At 37.6% G+C, this 24,402-nt stretch overlaps 1 protein-coding gene across 1 annotated transcript; it reads right to left on the reverse strand.

Annotated features, from left to right (window-relative positions):
- Nucleotides 1–780: 780 nt before the first annotated feature.
- LOC149279445 (bromodomain testis-specific protein-like) lies at nt 781–23,163 on the reverse strand. The gene is made up of 17 exons (XM_089501216.1): nt 22,975–23,163; nt 18,109–18,246; nt 17,575–17,719; nt 16,881–17,041; nt 13,584–13,949; nt 12,141–12,269; nt 11,750–11,932; nt 11,435–11,568; nt 10,064–10,341; nt 9,863–9,985; nt 9,350–9,475; nt 4,923–5,035; nt 4,247–4,373; nt 3,741–3,862; nt 3,187–3,380; nt 2,486–2,672; nt 781–849 (listed from the first exon to the last, which is right to left on the reverse strand). Exons 1-17 carry the CDS (start codon nt 23,161–23,163, stop codon nt 781–783), a joined length of 2,784 nt encoding a protein of 927 aa, XP_089357342.1.
- Nucleotides 23,164–24,402: the final 1,239 nt, after the last annotated feature.

Here is a 24,402-nt window from a genome sequence, read left to right on the forward strand (position 1 = left end):
TCTCTTTACCGAGCCAAACGTCTTAACTAGGTATAGAAAAAACACCGGTTTAGTTTAACTAAGAGAGGCCATTAGTTGAATCAACTGAAAACTTTGGATAAAGATATTTTAGTATTATTTTGATTATTTTCATACTGAATGCTGTAGACATGGATATTAGACTTGGGGAAGGACAGAAGATATATCCCCTATGAATCCATCTGTATGAGGGAATGCCTGCGTTGTTTGCACTTTATGGATTAGGTACCGTAGACACATACTAAAGGATGATGGTGTTACAGCTTTTATTAATCAGAATGCTGTACGAGAATACAAGTTAACAAAAAATATATATATTTTAATTGCATTTCTTTAGGAAAATAGGTGCACTTGGGCAGAATTCAACAAATTAGAATAGAAAGTCAATATAAAAAAAAACAACCCTGCACATTACGTTGAATTTGCATACATAATAATTTAAATAACCCATCTCCGTTAATCTAGTGGAGACACATCTTACTCTGTATAACACACACACACACACACCGGTGTTCTTTACTCATTGAGACAAGGAGGATATGTTTTGGCCATACACCATATACAGCGACATATTTTTAGTTCTATATAAATAAAATGACAACACCGAGTCACAGTAGAAATTATATTTACCATTTTTAAGTGCTTATGTATTTGAAACACAATACAAAGATCATTCAGACATGTATATTTGCTTCAAAGTTCATTCAGAGAAGTATTCTGGTGGTAATGTTAAAAAACGCTGCTTTATATAATCATTGCAAGTCAACAAAGGTACTCTTCAAAAGTTGCCATTATATCACTCTGAAGGTACATGTCAATGGTGCCAGCCATCTACAAAGAAAAATCTAAGGTTAATATAATGAAGCAGATATTTTGGCAAGATATATTTTTCAACAAAATGTAAAGCTTACAGGAGGGGGAAAAAAACGGTAATGCCAAGAGGAAGGTAGAGTCCTTTGGTTCCATTTCGTATTGACATATCCTAAACTTATTACTTGTTATACAAAAAATTTGGCAGCCTACCCCCAACTTTAAAATGTAAAAACACATTTCATTCTCTGAACCTACCGGTGCACTTGCACAGACGAGCAGAGCCTCCAGGTAAACCCCCCACCCTGAGAGCCCAGAATAATGACTATTCACGGAGTAAGATAAGCATTTCGGCACCTTTCTTTCTCCATGAATCTATGTGGATTATTCTGTATATATTCTCAGGGCCGACCCTACAATGGAGCAGAGTGGGGCAATTGCCCCAGGCGGCACTTTTGAAGAGGCGGCACTTTGCCGCCCCAAGCGCCTTTTTTTTTTTAAAGCGGAGGAGAGAGAGGGGCGTCTGGTGGTTTTTGCTTACCAGCTCGGCGCCCTTCTATCTCCTCTGCGAGTCCTCTGGCTCGGTCTCGGTGCTGGCTTGTAATGCTGCACCCCGGTAAATGACGTAATTTCCGGCGCTCAGCAGTAAAGCAGCGCACACCGTGGCAGAGCAGGGAGACTCGCCGCTGGACTGCTGAAAGGTAAGTGCAAAGGGGGAGGGGGGATAGGGTAGATAATAGGGAGGGAGAGGAAGGGTAGATAATGACCGGCGGCGGCATTTTAAACTTCGCCCCAGGCGGCATTATGTCTTGGGCTGGCCCTGATGCCACTGATCCAAAATCAGTTGCTAACTTCAAAAGACATTCTAGCCAAACCAAAAAGATTACTGAAACTGGCCAGCAGATCAATATGGCACAGCCAGGGTGGTCCTCAGCGTCTTACAGGGGATATAACATTATATAAATATATGCAGGGCCAATATAAAGAGCTCTTCAGTGACCTGTTCATTAACAGAAATGTACAAAGAACAAGAGGTCACCCTGTGAGACAGGAAGAGCGGAGATTTCATAGACAAAGGAAGATATTCTCTACAGTGAGGACAATAAAGGCATGGAATTCACTGCCAAGGGAGGTGGTGTTATCAATTACGTTAGATGCCTTTGAAAGGGGTCTGGATATATATATTTTTTTAGAAAGACATGACATACAGGGCTATAAATAAAATGTATATTTTAGAGCCACGGAGAAATCTGATTGTCTTTTGGAGTCAAGAAGGGATTTCTCCCCAATGGCAGAATTCGAAGTAGCTTAATTAGGGGTTTTTGCCTTCTTTTGGATCAAGAGTTAGGTTAGGTAGAAGGGTTGAACTTGATGGACTTTTTTTCAACCTTATGTACTATGTAACTATGTCTTTCAGGGTAACATTTTATCTACTGGACAAAACCCAAATTGAAGGGCATCAACTTCACACCTAACACAAAACAGTTGATGCCGATTGGTATCATGGCTTTCAATTCCAAAACACTGTAAAGCAAGGTATGAATAAAAAGCGCTGAAACCCTCTGATATCCATCAGGTACAGAGAAAACACACTCCGTCCCCAACAGCTGTATAACGAGGAGAACAGTTTCTGTACTGCAACTCTAAAATTACTCACTGCCTCTCTGCGTCGACGCTCTTGTTCTCTCATCCGAGCCAGTCTGAGGTCATCTTCGGTTCCCCCATGTTGCATGAGCTCATTGGGTTGTGCCTCTTTGGCAGCCTCATTCACAGTTTGGGTTGGAATGTCAAGAACGTTTGTTTCAGTAGATGCCGGTTGATTCCCTGATTCATCGCTTTGTCCTCTGTAAATGCCGATATACAAAGTTATTAAGTGAAGTTTGGAGTATTTCTGTTCATTAGAAATGTGCAAATGGTCAAAAGCTGTTTCAGAGAAATGTTTCGGTTCTGTTTTTGGCTTTTTTAATTCAGGAACATAATTTGTTGCCCAGTGCCCACGTCAGTAAGGAAATTGAGTTCCAAAGTACCATTTGGCTGTATTGTACTTATGTCAAGTTATGTTATTGCATATTATCTTGAGCTATACAATATAAAATTCAATTTGACTTGTGTTAAAGCAATTTGACTTGTGTCTAATTTTTCCATGAAGTAAGACACTTTGTAACGGCTACAACTAAAGAATTTATGCACCAATTTTTATGGATCAAGATGCACTGGAGTCCATGCAAACTGTACAGCGGTATACATTACACATGAGAAAAATATATAATGTCTTGAGTACTAGACTGTACCTCTAAATATGCAAAGTAAAAGGCCAACTCCGTAAATACAACCTTCAGCCTAAATACATTTACAAACCTTATCTTGTCCTCTTTCTCAGGCTGCGGGTCTTTTATCTTTTTTAGTCCTAGAGCCTTTAAGGCTCTCTCTTTCTCCTCCTTTGCTATGGCAGCTTTTCGGAACTGCTGGAAGCTATTGCTCGATGATTTTATAGTCACAGGGGTTGTAGTGAGTGACTTGGAGAAATCTGCCCAGGAGAAGGAAGATTTTGCCTGTATGCATTAATTAAGAAATCCATTAACTCAAAATCATACTGAATTATAATCTCATTACGAGGTGGATTTGGAATATAGTAACAGGACAGAATAGATTTGGGTAAGCCTATATACTAACATTTTATACCTATTCATACTGGACTTTTTTTAAAGCAAATAGAGGCCAGGACGTCGTATTGGAAAAACTACAGAGGGAACTGTGTAAAGGAAGACTGAATTAGCCAGCATGCTGAAAATCGCATAGAAAAAAGGAATAATACATTATGTTATAGTATGAAGTTTATAATACTGGTCATTAAATTCCACTGGGAAAAACGTACTACATTTTTAAATACGAATAAATAATTGCCATCCCACCTTTTTTATGTTATCTGCACTGTTGGTGCTTAAGGGAGTCTTTACGTCTCCATGAGAGGACTCTGTACAATTCTCCGGTACGCAGCTTGATAAACTGGGCGAATCCAATAGATTTGACATATCTAGAATGAAAAAAACCCAAAACATTTGCATCCTCAAACAGCAACTCCTTAGTGTATTATTACTTATGTGATAATCGAAAAAGATACGTACATTGTGACGGTTTATTTTCTCTTTAGGGTCATTACATTCTATGTATTCCCAATATAAAAAGTAGCTCTCCCATGTACTCTTTTCTGCCTCCATCCATATTTATTGATACTTATTCATTTCACCTTTTCTTAACAGAATGTTTAAAATAAACCAACTTGTATGGTTAGTTCAAGATCAGAAATGTTATTGGCTTTTGTGGCCATGTGTTGCAAATCATCCACTTTAAAATCAATACAAATATACAGGTTCATGTATTAATTTGATTATGAATAGTAGAGGAAACGGAATCATACCTTCTGGTTTTAAAAGATCTCCAGGTATCTTAGCAGAAACATCAAAAGATATTCCACGACATGTCATGGAAGCCTTTGAGGATTCAGTTATGGTAGCAGGCTGCTCTATGCTTCTTAGAAACGAAGCCTAAAAACATCAGAAATTCAATTCAGGAACTGCATTTGCATTGTATGTTTTGACACACAATCAAACCACAATCTCATATTGTTTACAAACCAAACATATCTTATGTGCCTTTATGTGGAAGGGGTTAGTTATAAATGTTTCAAAGCATAAAGTGAATTTGAAGAAAAAAAAAATGTGCACAATCTAATCAGATCATCATCTAGGCCTGTAACCATAAAAGACCATATTACATCTTCAACCTAATTGCAACCCAGCGTGTTTTTCTTAGCTCCCCCTGCTCAACCTTACAGTAAATCAGTCATTCTGATGTGGAGTTGTCTAAACTGGTAAACTTAAATTGCATGTCAACTAAGTTTCTAAAGGAAAAAAAGCCCTAAAACAGACATGGAAAAGAAACGGGATGCTTTCTGAGCAATGGTACAACGCTTGTAGCTGATGTAACATAGATGCCACTGGTTAGTAAACCTTTAGCGTGACCATGAAAAACAGTCTCCTTAACTTTTCCCCACACAATTTACTTGTAATCAAATGGTTCTGCAGGTGGTTTACCTCAGAGTTGGTCTTGTCTACTGTGACTATACTCTTCTCAGACGCGGGTGGGCTGCAAGGATGAGTTTGCCCCAATAATGGAGAGTGGATTGGTGATAATGGCTGGGTGAAGCCTAGAAACAAGTCACATTCAAATAATAAGAACAAATTGTAAAAATATCTCTGGAAATTTGCATTAAAAAGGGACAGCTGAATTACTACATGAATGGCTTGTGCTACATGAACAGAAGCATTTTGTAACACACGTCACCGTCACTGTATCCACAATCTTTTCATATCTCCTAAAGTCAATGTGAAAATCAGCATGGATCCTTAGATATAGGATCAATATGAAAATCCATGTGAACTTCTGTTTCAAAAGAAAATGACTTAAAGGGATGTTCCAGCCATCATATCATATACATATGATATCTGCATGGACCCTTTAGATTTCAAAGTGGTCCATTTAAAAAATTCTCCCCCAAAATGTATTTGCCCCTTTCGACATCTCCTATCCAAGTGGCCTGCAGGAGATGCACATGACCGAATGCATCTCCCTGCCGGTGATGTACCCACCTCCAGCGCTACGCTCTGGTGAAAGCAGCTTTTAGACCCCAGTGCGCATGTGTCAAGTCTTCACATTGAAATCAATAGGAGCTCGTTCCTGCCACTGATTGGCTGCTTGACGCCGTCAGCCAGTAGCAGGAAACCGATTTCAAGGAAATGTGCCAAGAAATGTGACATCATGGGGGAAGAAGGCAGTTAGTGCTTTATTTTTGGGCTCAGTAGATGCATTCTTCTATAGTAGTGGTACCAGGGACATTAGATGGTCTTAATTTTAGAAATGTTTGCCAAGCCCAAGATAAGGATACCTTAAGGGAAACATATTACAAAGCAGAGAATATTTAAAGGACTATCGACGCTGAAAATGTAGGACATCTAAAACATATTACTGCAGCATATCTCTCTATACGTAGTGTATTAAATGTAAAAACTCACCCAACGGAGACAAGATTATTCTGTCTTCATATTCACCGAAATTGTGTTTTTGTGAATGTACGTTTTGTGTTGCTGTTTGCAAATTGCTCAACAAACGAACTGCAGACACATGTTTGGCTGACACTTTCAGGTGAGAAGACTGAAAAGTATAATTTGTGAAAGCAGTAGAATTATTACATTAGTCACAGTTTTCCTTCACATATTTATGACCAAGTGTAAGCGAAACAGCATAGTCTAACCGTGTCACTTTATATTATCAATACCCCTTATTTAAATTCCAACCATGGGTCTCTGATAAAGTGCGACCATGTAATTGACTGCATTCATTGTAAACTAAATATTTACCTTTTCATGTTCCGTGCATGGAATTTTCTTGGCTAGACACTGCATTTCTGCAAATTCAAGAGAAAAAAAAATAAAAAAAAAAATATTGCTTGCATGTTGCACTATGCAGATTGAAATACCAAATATAAAAATGTCAAACAGCAAGTGTTCTGTAAACCAGTAATTTGTTTTGAAAACTCTCACCTCCTTAAAAAGTCATATATATGATCTTAACAACAAAAACAAAACGTGAAGCAATAAGCAGGAAAAATTCCACGGGGACTGTTCTGCATCATACCAAAAATTTTTTTTTTAATAACAAATGCACATATTAAAATACAAGATGTGAGAATGGCTAAAATGTTAGAAGGGCTGTGTTGCTCCAAACATAATTCCACTCAAGAGATGAATGTGGCTGTATGTATCATTAAGCCATTATACTGCTTTAGTGTAAACAGCAATCCTCCTTCTTGGTTTCATAGATCAGAGGGGAAAAAAGTGCACCAATGTGAATAAAATGGCATCTCCAGATGTGATACTTCATATTGCACAGTCACTAATTGTTGTAAACTATGTATAAATACAATTGCAAGTACTTACCTTTACTGAGAACATGCAGCTGCAGAGCTGCAATTCCCAACCCTCTATGGTCAGATATTTTGCACCAATCTAAGGGAGAGACTTCCTCGCATTCACATGAGGGTCTTGTTAGACCCCTGCCTGGAGTGTCCTCCAAGCCCGTGCTGAAGTGGACTGGTGGTAAGTATATGACATGCCAGGAGATGAGTTCGGCCAAACTCATCTTCTATAAAAGGAAAATAGCTGCGGGGAGACCGTATGATGGCTGAAGTGCCCCTTTAAGATAAAGTATCAGTCGTTGTAGGCACTCATATTCGTTCCCAGGGTCACGCGTGGTTTCTGCTGTTTTGTGGGGTGGTACTCATATATGTGTATTTATATTATTATTTTCTAATAATAGCGCCAACAGTTTACGCAGCGCTTAATACATTACATATATTCAAGGGATATGACAAGACTTGACAGACTAAGACAAACGATACATGGTGGAGAGAGCCCTGCTTACAATCTAGAGGGCACTACTGTTCTAAGCACTTAGCTATTTTCATAGAAAACCAGGAAATTTCTAGCTGTAACAGTTGTAAAAGGATTTTCTATTAGCCTTTTAAAAACTTAAATTTGGATTAGCTATTCAATGAATGTGCCGTTGAAAGACAGGAGTGATGGTTGCTGATAAATGAAGATATTAATAATCAGCCATTTCTAGCTACAATAGTCATTTACAACAACATCTACACTGTATTTCTGATCCATATGATGTTAACGGTAGTGTGTGCACGTGTGTAATATATATTGTATATGGCACAACATCAGCCAATGCTGTTACAATATATTTAAATCTCACAGTTCTACCATAACCTTGCACAATGTTTAACTAAAATAAAGATCCTAACAATTTGCTTCATTATGGCTCCAGACATGAATATTACCAACTACCAATATTTAAAAAGCTGTAGCAAGAAGTTTGTAAGTAGGATCTAAGTAAGCTGCAGTTCCACCTTCATGTTGTTTTCATCCAAGTGCTTTAGTGTATCAATTACAGACAACACCCTTGGTGGTCTCTCTATCCAAGGCTAATAGTAGCACAATTAAGTATGCATGTAAGAAGTGTTTGTGTGCATGCACCATGTGTCCGTGTATTTACATAGAAGTATTGGGTTGGGAGATATGGTAGATAATACTGTGGGTCCTCACAAGTCATAGGAGGAAATTTAGGTTAATAAAATAATAAACAAAAACAAAAAAACCCAAAACCCACCAGTGCGGAACTTCCTGCTGATTGCTCCACTATTGCCCCTTGGTAGCACTATAATTGGTTACAAAAGGTAACATCCAGCAGGGTAGATGAAAAAGCGCCCTTAATGCCAGTTTAAACATTTGTGGAAAAGCACCACTATATAAAAATAAAAACACTATATTTAACAATTTCTTTCATGATATGTTTTATTACTCATTTGTATGCAAGTATACACGATTGTAATTAAAGAGGCCGATAACATGAGAATCAAGGTTTTGTTGATCCAGTAACCCAATAAATAATAAAACTAAACATAACATGATGGATGTCTAATAAATAGCTAACAGCGTAAGATTAAATTTTACATTTTTTCAAGAAACCAGATGTTTTGGGAATGAACATGAGTATTGTATACACGTACATTTATAAAGCATTTAAAAAACAAAAAAACAGTGTAGTTTACTACCTAACCTCCTTATTAACAAAACATAGGAAAAAATAAATAAATCTGAATTTCATTCAAGACAAACATAATTTTTGAAAAAGGGAATTAATGGTAAATATGTAAAGTCAATGTTTTCACATGGGTCTCTCTACACCCGATATCTACTATGAAAAGCCATGAAAGATTAAACCAGTGCATGGGAAACACACCTAGAAGCCAATAACATGAAACAACCAAAGCCAACTACATTATTTGCCTTCTAAAACTTCAAATACAATGCTTTTCAACCTATGTTAATATGAGATGGGTTTAGATTTTAATGCTAGTTAATATAAATATATAAAGCAGCACATGAATGGCTACACTTAGGGATGTCCCAGAATGCACATTGCCACAGGAATAAAAGATGGCATACTTCCTAACATGGCACCTTTGCCCTCAAAAGGTGGAGGCAATTTAAGGTTTAAGTCTGTTGGAGCACTGCTTTGACAATAAATGTTTTTATTTCCAGGGATATCCTAATCCTAGCTGTAGGTAAAAATGTGACCTTATTATGTGTTTGATTCTCTACGGTATTACAAGCTCCTGTCTCAAAATTTACAAGAAATGGACAGGGTAATCAAAAATTACCCCCTTGCCTATTTTAAGAACACAGTCACTTGCAATGTCGCCAACTGGAACCTACCCAAGAAGCGTTACTAATTACATTAAAGAAAACCCAAGTACCTTGTACAGAATCTTATATCACTTGCAGGAAAAAAATATGCTCTTTCAAAAGGAAATATCACCAACTGTCAGTTTAAAAGTGTTGGCAATTAAAGTGCCAGTACTGCCACTGTTATTAGTGTCGAGTTGACAGCTAACCTGATTCCGAGTCACTGCTATCAGATGAAGTGGAATCACTAGTGCTGCTGTCATCAGAACTTGAAGAGGAGCTGCTGCTCTCACTTAATCGGCTCGGTCCTCCTATCGGCTGTGGGAGGGTAATAACTTCTTCTAGAAAAAAGAAAAATGCTTGTTATACTAGTATAAAACAATGCCTTTAATAACCAATTATATCATTTTGGTATTTTAAAGTTCCTATATTTTGCAGACCTATGGATGCAGCCCCATTTTTGGTAAAAACCTATTAGAAACAGAATATACACAGACTAATTTTTTCCCCTACTACTTTTCATCGACCAGAGTTTATATCCCAAAATCCACACTGGTCTTCTATAAAGTAAAATGAGACTTCATAAAGATTGTGATCCATAGTAACCTTCCTCCAACATTAATAAACATAAGTATCAAAGATAAAGAAACAGTGTTGTCCTCTGCATAATTTTATCCATTACCAAATATATTACCAAACTGTATTGCACATGGTTGGTTAACAGTTACCTATGTTTTTAGCCTTCTTTGCCAATGTTAGTTGTCCACTGACATCCTGAAGCCTTTTCTCCAGTTCTTGTTTTTTTTCCTTAGCCATCTCCTCTTTTGTTTTTATGGCTTTTTCAGCTGCAAACAAAATACATTCATATAATTACGTTAAGACATTCTTGAAAGACAATCTGGAAGACCACCAAGCACACTTACTGATCAATTTTTTGGTTCTCTTCCTCAGGCAAACCATGACATATCTTTGTAGATGCCTTAAGGTGGATTGTTTTAAGGTCTCAAAATCTATTTCCATTTCATGGGGATTAGAGTCTTTCAGTGCCGGCTCTCTGGACTGTATTATATGGACAATACGTCCAAGCTTCTCCCCTGGCAGCTTATTGATGTCCAGACTGAGCTGTCTTTTTTCATCATAACTCATCGGTTTAACATTATCTTCATCGTCTGATAGTGCCAATTTCTTTTTCTTTGAGTCCCTAAAATACATAAAAAATTTTAAATATCAATTCTTCTGGTTTATGTGCATTTAATGCTAAGCAACTTGTCTTACGTTCAAGAAAACAGAACCACATACACTCCACAACAACAATTTGACATTCTCTACCTGTACTTCGAAACAAGGGGCTAAGGGACATAAGCAATACAAGGGATGCTTTCACCATCTTTAGATATTGATGGACTGGCTGGAGTGTGTCATTTATGCCACAATATGGGAACGTAAGACCCACAAAGAATTCATGAGCACTATATGCCTACAGAGCAGATACAAAACCAAAAACTACTCTGGTTGAGTTAAAAAAATTTGAGGACCCCCATGCGCCCCTGATCTAAAATTAAAAAGCACAAAGTACTTTTGTAAAGAAGAAGAACTGTACAAAAGCAGATACATAATGAAAATTATTTTTAGCACAAAACACACACATCAATCAACCCCCTTGAATATCTTTCATCTTACCAATATATTGGTCTATAAATTACCTTGCTCCAGACACATGCTAGAGTATCTATCAAAACTCTCCTCCAGTTATGTACAAAAAAATAATTCATCATTCCTCCTTTCTTCTTAATCAGAGAACTTGTCTAATTTTACTATGAGTCGGGATTTTAAACCTGCAGGTACTGTAAACGAACTGTGCTTATGAAAAAGCTGCTAAGGGCCATTGCACCTACTATCCAGTGCCATCTTCCCTTCTAAAGCCTTCTTCTGATTACCCTACATATAGCATACATCTCCACTCACCCCACAGACAGACTATATATCTATAGTCTTAAGTGACCTTTACTTAAATAATTAATCACCACATGGTTGAAACACCATTAACTGGGATGTGATGCTCTTCTGTAACATGAGAGGGGCTATTTGTCATAAAGGTAGTGGAATAGTTAAGTATCTTCAAGGCATCTACCGGTTTCTTATTTCTCACGTAAAGCCCTTGAAACTTGCAGTTTTCTTTGTTGACAGGCACTATTTGGTTTAGCATTTTTAAATACCTAGAACAAAGATTCCATACTCACTTGCAAGATTTCTTTTTCGGTTCTTTCTGTTTAAGCTTTCTCTTTTTCTGACTTTGGTTTTGTTTCTTTTTAAGTCGCTTCTTCTTCTCTCTAGCCGCCTTTTTCTTCTCTTTTCTAGACTTTTTTTTCCGGATTTTAGCAGCTGGCCCCTCTGTTAAAGCTTTCAGTTGCTCTTGCACAGCTTTCAGCTTTCATATGAAAATAAACAAAGATTTGCCATCACGGACTAATGTGGCACACGCAAAGATTTCTGAAAAGTATCATTGCGGTGAACAAGTGACACCTTGTGGTCATTCAAAGTCAGACAGACAATCAAATGCGATTTCAAAATGTCTATCTAGGCAAAACATATGCACAGAACTCCCTTACCTGTTCTTGAAGCAAAGCAAGGCATCGTGCCCTCTCATCTTCTGATTCTGAGGAAGAGCTGTCATCAGAAGAACTACTGTTTTCATTAGATGAGGGCTTGTACCTCCCCCCCCCACTGTGTTTCTGGGTAACTGTATCAGCAGGCTCATCGGGTATCTTGGCAAACATCATCTCAAACACATCCTGGGTAACATAATACAGATAAAACTACAGAATGCTTTAATGAGAGATTTTCTTCAATATGACAACTAGGTATAACAAAGTATTACTTTTAAAGGTTCGTGTATTTTGTTAATGCCTAAAGAATCTTAAGGTCACCCAACTGGCTATTTATTAAATAACAGTTGGAGGGGGTGTTGAGTTTGACACGTCAACCAGAGCTCTTATCTACCTGTAACTTTCTGGCCATGATCACCACTTCACTGTCTGGTGAATTGTACTTGTAACAATTCATAAACATCAGACGAACATCTGAAGCAAATTCCTGTGTATCTTTGTACTGTCTGTTGTCCATTTTATCCTGAAATAAAATATGAGGAACCGTTAAGGCAACATGTGAAAACCATACATGGAGTGCTTTATAACTTTTTAACATAGTACTGATGTAGTAAAGTATACCCCTATTTATTGTTTTTGTATATTACCTTAATATTCTGCAGCACCGTACGTTACCTCTTTTCCCCAATAGGAGGTTTTTATACTTACGCATTCATTACACTGAATATAATGAAAGGAGCCGACGGTCTGCTTCCCTCACAAGCATCTGAATGACTTATAGCCATCTACATGCATACAGTAAAAAGGATGGGCAGAGAGAAATACTTTACCTTTACCCGGGTGTGATGTAGAAAACGGAAGTATTTGACATATTTAGAAGTCTAAATTGCTAATTAGAAGCTAACTGTCTGATTCACACCTTGGTTGCTGTTGTGGTCATGTTGGTACATTCCACTTATTTCACTTCCCATGCTTAAGTGGTTAGAAAGTAGTATCAGGGCTGAATCACCACCTAGGCCAGGGGTGTCCCAGCCTGCGGCCCTCCAGCTGCTGTAGGACTACATCTCCCATAATGTTCATAATGCTATTTCAGCTAAGAGGCTGACTGAGGAGTATGGGAGATGTAGTCCTGCAGCAGCTGGAGGGCCGTAGGTTGGACACCCCTGGCCTAGGCAGACAAGGCTTTTGCTTATAAAAACTGGAGTTGCAGATAACACAGAAGGTAAAGCCTTTTCACCAACTACCTGTCCATGTTCTATTCCTATTTGAAAAGTGTTATGCATTTACCTACCCTACAAATACTATTCTCCATAACCATTCAATCGCAGGACGAAAAACAAAAAACAATATATGCCTACCATACTCCAAAGGAGGCACACATGATTCTTTCTATAGTCTAAATACCATGCACCTATGCATCCAGAACATCGTTCAAGAGACACTCAATGTCAAGGATTTATTTCCTGCATGAGAAACACTTGGGAATTCTCTAAGATGTCCTTAGTCTTTATAGAGAACGGCCGATACCATTAACAAAAATTACAGAACATGACGGGTTCATGCCGAGTGCAGAAAAATACAACACCGAACTATAAAGAAATTCAACACATTACGAACTGCATGAAACAAACAATACAACGTTCAGAACCTTTTCCTGCACCACATATATAAAGCTTGAAACAGATTCGAAGCAGAAAAAAAACATTTAATTTTTAGGATAGTCAACCATTTCCAAAGTGATAGCTTTTGACAAAATCCAGAAAAACACACTGTTGCGAACCACAAATGACAACATACAATGAGATCACAAAGCATCTCAAGCAAAAGATGAACTTACTCTGATAGTTCCAAGATCCATAGGACCATTTATAACATCATAATCCAGCAAGCCAATAGATGCAGAATCTATGGGTTTATAGAAAGGCCAAGAATAAGCCGCATGCTTTTTGGACATCATCTCATTAAGGATGTTATTACAATGTTTCAACTGTTCGGAAAGCGGTTTTCGTTCGAAAATATGTATTTGCTGCTGAGAATCAGGTAGATCCCGCGCACAAGCATCAGACCCCCTGGTTTGCTCCACCCTTAGTGCCAAGTCAGTTGGCTTTGGTTCAGAGAAGGTTGGCGAAGATTCACAGCTGGTTGGAATGAGGGATACAGAAGGAGTTGTTGTATCAGCTTTCCTTCTGATACCTTTTTTCATCTAAAATTTGCAAAAGAAAAATGGATGTAAAATGTAGTTTATTACAGTATCTGTAATGTAGCACAAAACAAAAAAAAAGTGAAAAAAATTTACACGTTTAGCCTAAACACAAACTGTGTATATTTGCTCATCTGGAGTAAAAAAAAAAAGCAATACAAAAATTGACTTTTGTCTAGGGGCGCTTGAAAACCCACAATCGCGAATCACTCATAAAAAATAAAACGAATAAGAAAGAAAAAAGAAAATAGTGTGATACAGTAAAAAAAATACTCTGGAGCTTTAGCACAAGACTTCAATGGTTGCACTTACAATATACATAAATCTTTGGCGTGTATATCGAACCCTTCGGTATGTGTGTTGGTTCCTTGACCTCACGTGCATGGAAGACAAGAAATATCCAATAGGGCAATATCTTTAAAACCAATATGTACGCAGTGAAGTAATGCACTCACATTTAGATGAAGAATATCAAGCACATCTGGTTTGTTATCCTGAAGTGGTGGTGGTCTCTGGATGAAGTTCCTGGTGTGGCTTTGCTGGACTCCAGGTTCCTCTGGCTTCCAAAGAGTTTTTTTCTTTAATGTTCCAGTGTGGATATTGTTATAAAGTGCTAATGCTTGTGTAAATCAAAAGCAGTTAAAAGTATGTGCAAAGGTAAGAAATAGTAAAAAGAAAATCAAATAAAGTCCAAGGTAAACAATCCTCTACGCGTTTCGCCGGTCAAGGGCTTCCTCAGGAGGTATATACCTCCTGAGGAAGCCCTTGACCGGGCTTTTATTGCTTTTATTTATTTCGAAAAAACTTTGTAAAACACTTATATAGTGTAGTTTGCCGATTAGTGTACTGTAAGGGCTAAGTCCCGGATTAAATTATTTATTTATTTTTTCATGCATATTGATCATTGCATGACACATACAATCAGTTCATGAATTGCTGAACATACACCATTTATCACATTTTCAACAATACAATTTAATGGAAATTTGATTTACACAAGCATTAGCACTTTATAACAATATCCACACTGGAACATTAAAAGAAAAAAATCTTTGGAAGCCAGAGGAACCTGGAGTCCAGCAAAGCCACACCAGGAACTTCATCCAGAGACCACCACCACTTCAGGATAAACCAGATGTGCTTGATATTCTTCATCTAAATGTGAGTGCATTACTTCACTGCGTACATATTGGTTTTAAAGATATTACCCTATTGGATATTTCTTGTCTTCCATGCACGTGAGGTCAAGGAACCAACACACATACCGAAGGGTTCGATATACGCGCCAAAGATTTATGTATATTGTAAGTGCAACCATTGAAGTCTTGTGCTAAAGCTCCAGAGTATTTTTTTTTTACTGTATCACACTATTTTCTTTTTTCTTTCTTATTCGTTTTATTTTTTGAGTGATTCGCAATCGTGGGTTTTCAAGCGCCCCTAGACAAGTCAATTTTTGTATCACTTTTCAACATTCCGTGGAGAGTGTTTATAGGGTTGCGGCTATAAAACCGTTCAAAAGAAAGGAAAGTACTCTCCCTTTTTTATTCTTACTTTTTGACACTTGGTTTCACTCTTTCTCACGTAAAAAAAAAGCAAGAAAGAAAGAAAAAAAAAATGGGTTTAACACAATTTAACCTTTTTTTCCGGCCAAATTCTACCTTTATTGTTTCAGACACTAATTATATATATAATTTTCTATGAAACCACCACCTTATATGTGTAGGCTCTTTGGAGGGTGAGTAAAGCAAAATATTATTTTCAATGAAAGTAACTAACTTTGTCTGCAAGTTATAGGGCAATAAATAGTTTTGCTATTTCAAAGCCATTTTTTTTTTTATCTGGTAGTCCTGTCCCCATGTCCTATTTTTGAAGCTGGCCAATTCGATTTACCCCAATCAAACCATATCATTTTTGAAATAGCTCCTGGTATACTGTCCAACATTCCAATATGTGTTCAGTACCATATCCTGAGTATAGTGATGCCACCCATGCATGGGATTGTCAGGTTAATTGGGGGCTAAAAGGCCACATTTAGGGCATGCACAATTCAGTTTTTGACATCTGGTCCGTCTGCCCCATGTGCTATTTTGTCTTTTGTAGCCGGCCAATTCAATTTACCCCACCAAACCATATATTTTTGAAAACTAGACACCACAGGGTATTTCAAATGCTGATGTTTTAACGCTTTCCATGCACTAATTCCACCACCAGCCTTTGTCTAAGTTTATGTACTTATTTTTTGTGTGTTTTTTTTCCCACCACACACATTGTACTTTAGGTATGAATTTACAGCCCTTGGTATATGTCACCTACAAACACCACCTCAATATGTGTTCACCAAAATCTCCAGAGTACAGTGATATCCCCATGCATGGATTTGTTGGGTTGTTTGGGGGCCAAAAGGCCACATTTGGGAGGAGCGGATTCATTTTCTTTGTAATCTGTCTGTACTTATGTCCTATGTGGGATATCTTTGAACTCTACCAAATTCAATTTACCCCATAAAACCATTAAAAAAAACAACAAAAAAACAAAAAAAAAAAACCTTTTGGTTTTTTTTTTTACATTTTGTTGGAACTCTATGGACCCCCTGATGGCATTACAGCAACGCTGTTTAAGTGAAGAAGGCGATCTTAGATCATTTTCTAAGTTTATTTAATGCCATGACATGCCAGGCACATCATTGGTCGTTAGGGGTTAATATCACACAAACATACAAAGGTTCAGGGCAATAAAAAACTAAATTATACATATTAGAATACCTTGCTTTCAGTTTTCTATATTACATACGGAAAGGTGGTGTCCGTCTGCCAAATGCCACAAAGAGAAAGTAATCCAGCTGAAAAAGCATTTGAATACGCAAATACCATGATCCGGCTGAAAGTGGTCAAAAAGGAGTACTGCAGCACATTTATGTGACATACAGAAACTTACCTTTGTTACAGGACTGGTTGACAACGTCACATTTATCGGCTTCATAATGGACAGTGGAACAAGGGCTGTCCGCTCTGGTAACATTGACACAATGGGACGTGGAAAGGGATTTCTCAGCATCTTTTGGGTAGGTTGCTTTTTTTTGGCAACAGAAGGATGAGCTATATCCTCCCGAGACTCTACTATTGAAATAAAAATAAATTTACAACAATGCAAATACACTTTTTTTTTTGTGCTACAATACATGCACGTCAAGTAACTGGTTTCCATTTCCTGAATCTGTCAATAGCCATTTCAAAGAACAAGTCATTTGTGTATCACTAGGTTTATGTACAGTGATGGGCGAATACAAGACATTGAACGGGAGCAGACATTTCAAAGGGTTTTCTTTATGAGTTTTACATATTAAAATACTTGAAGCCACTTCTGCAGTTATAAAACATTTGTAAAAAAGATTTTAATGGCAGTTTTAAGTCTTTGCATAGTCTGTAGTGGAAGACCTTAAAGCTATTTTTTTTCACTGAGGAAATATAATGTTTAGTACATTAAAGTAAACACGTTTTGTACATGAACAGCAAGTATTAGTGTTTTGTTTCGCAACACTTTGACCGCCTAACAATTACATTTACAATCACTACTATACACAAAAACATGAGCATCCTCCAGCCTATATGTTTAGTATAGCAAAGTTTACCTCCGGCAGAAGAGACTTGTATTTTGTGTTTTACTCCCCTGTTTCCCACCACAGATAGTTCTATTTCTTCGTGTGGCATTTCTGCAATCTTTTGCATGAATATTTTTTCCAGTTCTTGTGCCATTAAAACAATATCATCGCCAGGCTGTAATAAAGAGCACCATTGGGAATTAAGATCACACACAAATGTCGTGCAGTAACATTATTTGTGAAACATTATCTTATGGCATATAGAGTCTTATACATCAACATCATTCATTACGTATCTTTAAGAGTGCAGGTTTTCATGATCTCCTTATGTTCACAGGTACAATAAAACATACTTACAATATGAGTTTTCTTATTAATATTATCAGATATTAATATAATATCAGTATACCTCACATTCTCTGCACAGGTATCACAAGGTAATTACTTATTACTGATACATGGTTAGAAAAAAGATAATCTTGCCCAAGTATTTATGTCAAGACAAGCAGCAGTAATCTTTTCAATATTTTCATATACAAATCACAGAAAATAGTGTTCACATACCTTATTGTAAATATAACAGTTGGTAAACATTGTATTGAAATCCTGCATACAGTCCAGAGCTTTCGTGTAATATTTATACTCCAGTCGTTTCTTTATTGTACTCAAATCCATTGGATTTTTTATAATTTGATAATAATCCTGTTTTTCACAAAAAAACAAACAAGCAAAGGCATAATATATTGGCTTCCTTCAATTGTGAACATACACAAGGTCATGCTCATGTAAGTGAACCTTTAAAAGTTACCAGCATTTGTGTATAAAGTTACAATAATGAACAAACACAATCTCTTAACTAAGTTATTGTATTGGTCCTGTCAATATTGAATACATACCGTAATTCAAACATGTGGGTTGGAAAAAGTATGTGAACCCCTAGGCTTATCACTTTAACAAAAGATATCTGGAGTCAGAAAACCTTGACTCAAATCAATGGAAGTGTGTTTCAGATATACTCTGACATACATTAAAATAAATTTAAAAAAAAACCCAAAAAACAAAAAACAAAAACACTTATTCTCACGTAGCATCTGCTGATGTAAACCATGCTTCACAAAAACAAGTCTCAGGAGACCTACAATCAAGTATTGTTGATTTGCAAAAAGCTAGGAAGATTTACAAAGTAATCTCAAAATGTTTACATCTAAACTAAAATGACTCCAAGAGCACAACACAGAATGCTCACTGAGGTAAAAAGGAACCCTAGAGCAACAGCTTGAATTGGAATTAGTTAACATCTCTGTTCATGAGTCTACCATACGGGAAACATTGAACAGGCACGGAGTCCATGGTAGGACACCATGGAGGAGGCCGCTGCTCTTTAATTTAACATTGCTGCTCGTCTGAAGTTTGCCAAAGAACACCTTGACGCTCCACAATGCTACTTGGGAAAACGTTTGACTGATGAATATATGTATAAAAAGCGTACAGCATACTCACTTGAAAACAATCAAGTGAGCATCATTTTAGGTTTAGGGCTGCTTTGCTGCCTCAGGGCCTGGACAGCTTGCCATCATCAAGAGAATGATGAATTCCCACGTTTATCAAAGGCATCATAAAGGATAAAAGTTAGGGCAGCTTAAGTCTTAGATATCCCCTTAATTAAATCTAGCAGCAGAGTGAGGTCTAATCTCCTGGTTTGCCTGTTTTTAGGACTACAACTCAAAAGGAACGGTATATTTCTGTGTGGGCAGAATACCAGCATGACCAGATCACAAAGCCAATAAAATTACTTGATCATGATTAAGATGAAAGGGTCAGGATTTTGCAGCATACAAGAAAGCCCCTTTCAAATACATTAGAGCCTGAAGGTAAGTGAATATCAAGGGAGTTGTAGAGTTAATTTGTAGTATGCTGCTCTTTTAAGCCAGAGCCCCAAACTCCTGTAGAGCTAGAACTTTATATCTACCACAGAGCCGCTTAATACTGCGAGGCATCAATGGAAACTGGGAACCAGAAGCCTATACGTTTGAAGCAATATTGTTTTTGTCATCATGGCACCTGTCAATGGGTGGGATATATTAGGCAGCAAGTGAACATTTTGACTTTGGCAAGGGCCAAATTGTGATGGCTAGACCACCGGATCAGTACATCTCCAAAACTGCACCAAAAGTGGTCCAAGGAAGGAAATGCGGTGAACCAGCGACAGGGTAATGGGCGACCTAAGCTCATTGATGCACTTGAGGGGTGAAGGCTGGCTTGTTTGGTCAAATCCAACAGATGAGCTACTATAGCTCAAATTGCTGAAAGAGTCAATGATGGTTCTGATAGAAAGGTGTCAGAACACACAGCGCATGGCAGTTTGTTGTGTATGGTGCTGCGTAGCCACAGACCAGTCAGGGTGCCCACACTGAGCCGTGTCTACTGCCGAAAAACACCTACAATGGGCACGTGAACTGGACCATGGAGCAATGGAAGAAGGAGGCCTGGCGTGACAAATCCCGTTTTCTTTTACATCACCTGGATGGCTGGGTACACGGATGGCTGGGTGCGTGTGCATTGCTTACCTGGTGGACACATGGCACAAAGATGCATCAATTGAGGCCCCACCTTGCAATTTACAGGACCTGCTGCTAACATCTTGATGCCAGATACCACAGCACACCTTCAGAGGTCTAGTGGCATCCATGCCTCGACGCGTCAACAATGTTTTGGCAGCAAAGGGGGGGCCTACACAATCTCGTAGGTGGTGAATGTTATGGCTGATCGGTGTATACTACAATTTAGAGCACTAGTTTCAGAGGGAAATTAAATGAAGCAGGGGAAGATAATAAATTCTAAGAATTAGTAGGAGACATGCTAATCAGAGATACGCTATTAGCTCCGGCAGGGTCTCTTTACACTCATATGAGGAAACTAAGGTAGTACATTAAGTATTGAGGTAGCAGCATAGATTTTATCTGGCAAATATAATGAGTTGTGTGGAGGCTCCTCTTTATGAGGCTTATTCTGATGACATTCTTTCATAACACTAGAGATAAAGAGCCCTATGTGGACAGAAGGCTATGTCTCATGGCGCAACAAATCTTGGGGAAAAAAAATCCATGCAGAAATGCATGAAGTTATTTTTAAGGGGCTACTTTTCATTTCATTTGACAAGAAATGTATTGAGCTGAAACATCACAGCTGCTGCAGCTTTGATCCAGTGGCCTCTGAATCTTTGCCCTGTATTTCAATTCATCAAATTTCAGAAACACTAATTGGGGTAAGGTTTGTGTCAAAAGGCAGACAATTAACATCTCTTGCATAACCCTAGCAAGATAAACCACATATTTATTTTGCCACAAATGAGGAATATCTTTCTGTGAGACATAATTAGCGTGAATAAACCATACAGCTAGTTAAAGCAAACATTTAATTTAGTATAACTACAGTAAAATATTTCTATTTCATATTTTAAAACACCTTATAATAAGTTATTTTACTAATCTGTAGTGAGAATGAACATTGAACATGCCAGTTAAGATAAATGACAATTGTTAATTCATCCATGATCATAAAACGGATTAAAAGTTGAGTGATCGGACATCTGTTCTTGACTTTGGATGTAGCAACAGCTATTACATATTTATTGTGCATAAAGCTTATAGGTCCCCATTCTCCAGCTGTCAAACATAAAACTAATAGTTACTTGGCTCTATACTGAGACAAATAAGTCTTAGAAATCATAGGCTAGGAATTTGTACAGAAGAAAAAAAAAAAATTCACTACAAAGATAACCCGCTTTAAAGTACAAAATGTATAATTGCAGCTTACTGGTTTGAAACTTTTATATAATTTCACCCTTGGACTATGACAGGTCATTGCACACCATATTTTGTAAAATGAATTCTCATCTTCAGACGAAATGTAGTCAGATCATTCTTTCGTTGGCAAAGTTAGTCTGACATTTCTATCTCTCGTTTAGAGAGCCTGTCAACCAAAAAGTAGACATAGACAAGCAAAAAAGGGATAACAGTCCACTGACTCACATATGGTACAATTACAGCCATTTGTTCAGAGGCTAAAAGAGCTATTGTAACAACTTGTAATCAACAATTGGCCAGACATGTTGCCATAAGCCCCCCCCCACACACACACACTTTATACTCACATCCCATTCGTCTGTAAATAGTTACATTATCCTGTGTTAAAATTGCAAATTCACTGAATTTGGCAAATTCTGTGATTCGTATGAAGAACCAGACCCCTCACCACGAAGAGGACGAAAACGTAGAAAAAAGCTAAAATTTCGTCCAAAATTTGCGAGCACTTTCACTCACACTCTCGCTCTCGCTAAACGTTTCCCTACCTTCTCTGCCGACCACTTCTGCATCTTCTTGTTCTTTATCTTCTCGTTTTGTTCGCATCTCTGCAGACAAAACCTGGAACGAACTTCCGACCAAAATGACGACGCTTCCAGTGACATCCCCTCACTGGATCATCCACTCAAGGGAAAGGAAGTCAGTGAAAGTGTTGCTCACTTTGCACTAAGGTGAACTTCTACCCAAATCATGGTGCTTTTGCCGACATCTTCTCCCCAGTTAGAGGATCGAGGGAGAGGACGTCAGAGGAAGGGCTGTAATTTTGGCAAAAATTTGCACCAGTTTACATCTGCGGAGACGCGGACAAAGATAGAACAGAGAAGATAAAAAATAAAGGAGAGCTGATGAAAGACAGAAAGAAGACATGAAGATGAAAACAAAGAAGATGTGGAAGCGGTCGGCAGAAGTGGAATCAATCACCAGAAAAGGTAGGGAAACATTTGGAATACAAGAGAGAGTGAACTAACTTGTGAGTGACTGCGAGTGAGAGCAAATGAGGGCAGTTGCAACAAATGTTGCCCCATATTCGTTCAAACAAAATGGGCAGGGAACGTAATTAGGTGACCAAAACCTAATGGGCCACAAATGAATTTAAAATTCAGTTTCAATTGATTTGGGCCCATTTGCACATCTGCCAATCAACTGTAATATAAACTAGTTAGGTTAGCATGTAAAATTCTCAATAAAACTCAAAAAGCTTATGCCTTCCTAAAGCCTTAGATGAACAAACTCCTAAAAGAGTTAATAATCATTATTAACAAATTTGGATGCTAAAATAGAATGTCTTTCCATTACAAGCAGATGTTTCAAGCTGTTTCTAGCCGGTCTCGAACGGATTACTACTTGAGGACCCAAACTCACTTTTAGCACAAACTTTTTTGGGGCAACAGTTTTCATTTTTGGGGGGCTACATTCCCTTTAAATAGAAAAAATGCACAGTGTAACAAACCTACCACATTCTGGTGAGAATGGGTTATTACCTATTATACTTTATTATTATATAATACCTCTACTTCCAAATACATTTAAGGTATGTTCAGCAATCAAATTATATAAATGACCTTACTGGAAGATTTAGTTTTGCCGCATCTACAGGCTGCTGGAAGGGCCAAGAAAAGTTGTGCGTCCATAAAGCCTTTAATACCACCTTTTCCAGGTACTGAAGCTGATTTGTAAGACGTCCTGTCTTTTTGCGGTTAATGTATTCTGGAGGTGGTGGATTTACAATAGTTGAATGCAGCTGTCTGCTCGACATGGTGTATCAATCCAGTTTCATTTTCTAGTAAATATCACCCTGAAAAAAAATTAGTTATTAAGTATTTGGTACACAAATGAAAGGAAGTGTCAAAGTCACTAAAAATAAAACAACTCAACCTAAATTGATTGACTTTTTTTTTTTTTTTTTTAAATTGGAGATCTTAGAAATACACAACATACAAAACAGTTTTCACTATGTCACCCAAGATAAGCCGCTAAACGTTCAAAGGGTTAAAACTCTAGGGAACCTGGGGTGACTCTAGGATACTTCTAGACTAGAGTAGTCTGCATTACGTGCCAGGCTATTCACATGCAAGTGACTATGGCTTTTTCATGTTAAGCCATTTCAGATACAGTTAATTAAGGCAGTTTGACAAACAAAACGCCTAAAAGGTTGTTTGTAAAGTTTAAATGAATACTGAGAGACCCAGACAGATCAGAGGTTATGGGTAAGGCAGCCAACTGAATAAAAATATGATGCAAGAGCTGTAGGATTAAAATTCTGGCACATTCAGATGATTTAGAGTCAAAAGTTGATCAGAGAAGTTTATATGCTCAACTACTCACTCACTCACTGATCAGACACGAGGCACAGCTCAATGCAAGCTTTTCACATCCAAAAGAAATAACTACATCCATTACAGATGATTGCAGTTAAAGATACAGCTATGAATGAAAAAACACAATAAGCCTGGAGGTAGCATACATCCCACTTTGTGAACCCCACATTACCAATTCAGTAACTGTGGGCTGCTTATTCTGGGTTGTAAATGCACATTTATGAAAGTCACCAGCATATACAGTATTGTTTTGCCTAACTTCAATATTGAGTTTGTGGTGGGAACTCCGACTACACACTAAACAAAATGTTATTTATTTTTCAGCTTCAGACCTTCTGAAGCAAGGTCTCATCTATCTCATATTATATATATATATATATATATATATATATATATATATATATATATATATATATATACATACACACACACACACACACTTCATTTCCAGTCCTGTATGACAGGAAAACAAAGCCTCTGGTTATGGAACACCAGAAAATTGAACAAACAACCATCCTCTTGCAAGAAATTCCAGACACTTTTAATATACCCCAGGAGGCATCTTCTGGAATGTTGTTTATGAAACCCCTTGTTGCAACCAATAGGACAATTTCACACAAAGGTTTATTATTTATTGATTGTTTGTAAGCTTAGTGGTACACAGAGGACACTTCATC

Source organism: Sceloporus occidentalis, unplaced genomic scaffold (assembly GCF_023333645.1).
Source record: "Sceloporus occidentalis isolate IW3139 unplaced genomic scaffold, rSceOcc1.0.p SCAF_166, whole genome shotgun sequence".
In the NCBI taxonomy this organism is placed as follows: Eukaryota; Metazoa; Chordata; class Lepidosauria; order Squamata; family Phrynosomatidae; genus Sceloporus; species Sceloporus occidentalis.

Bases quoted from the DNA above. Each gene is read 5' to 3' on its own strand.
- LOC149279445 (XM_089501216.1), bottom strand. From the start codon at position 23,163: ATGTCGAGCAGACAGCTGCATTCAACTATTGTAAATCCACCACCTCCA. The intron at 12,270-13,583 runs GTAAGTTCATCT...ATTTTATTTCAG, and splicing joins TGGATCTTGGAACTATCAGA to GATAAAATGGACAACAGACA. The intron at 4,374-4,922 runs GTAAACCACCTG...TGATGTTTTTAG, and splicing joins TAGACAAGACCAACTCTGAG to GCTTCGTTTCTAAGAAGCAT.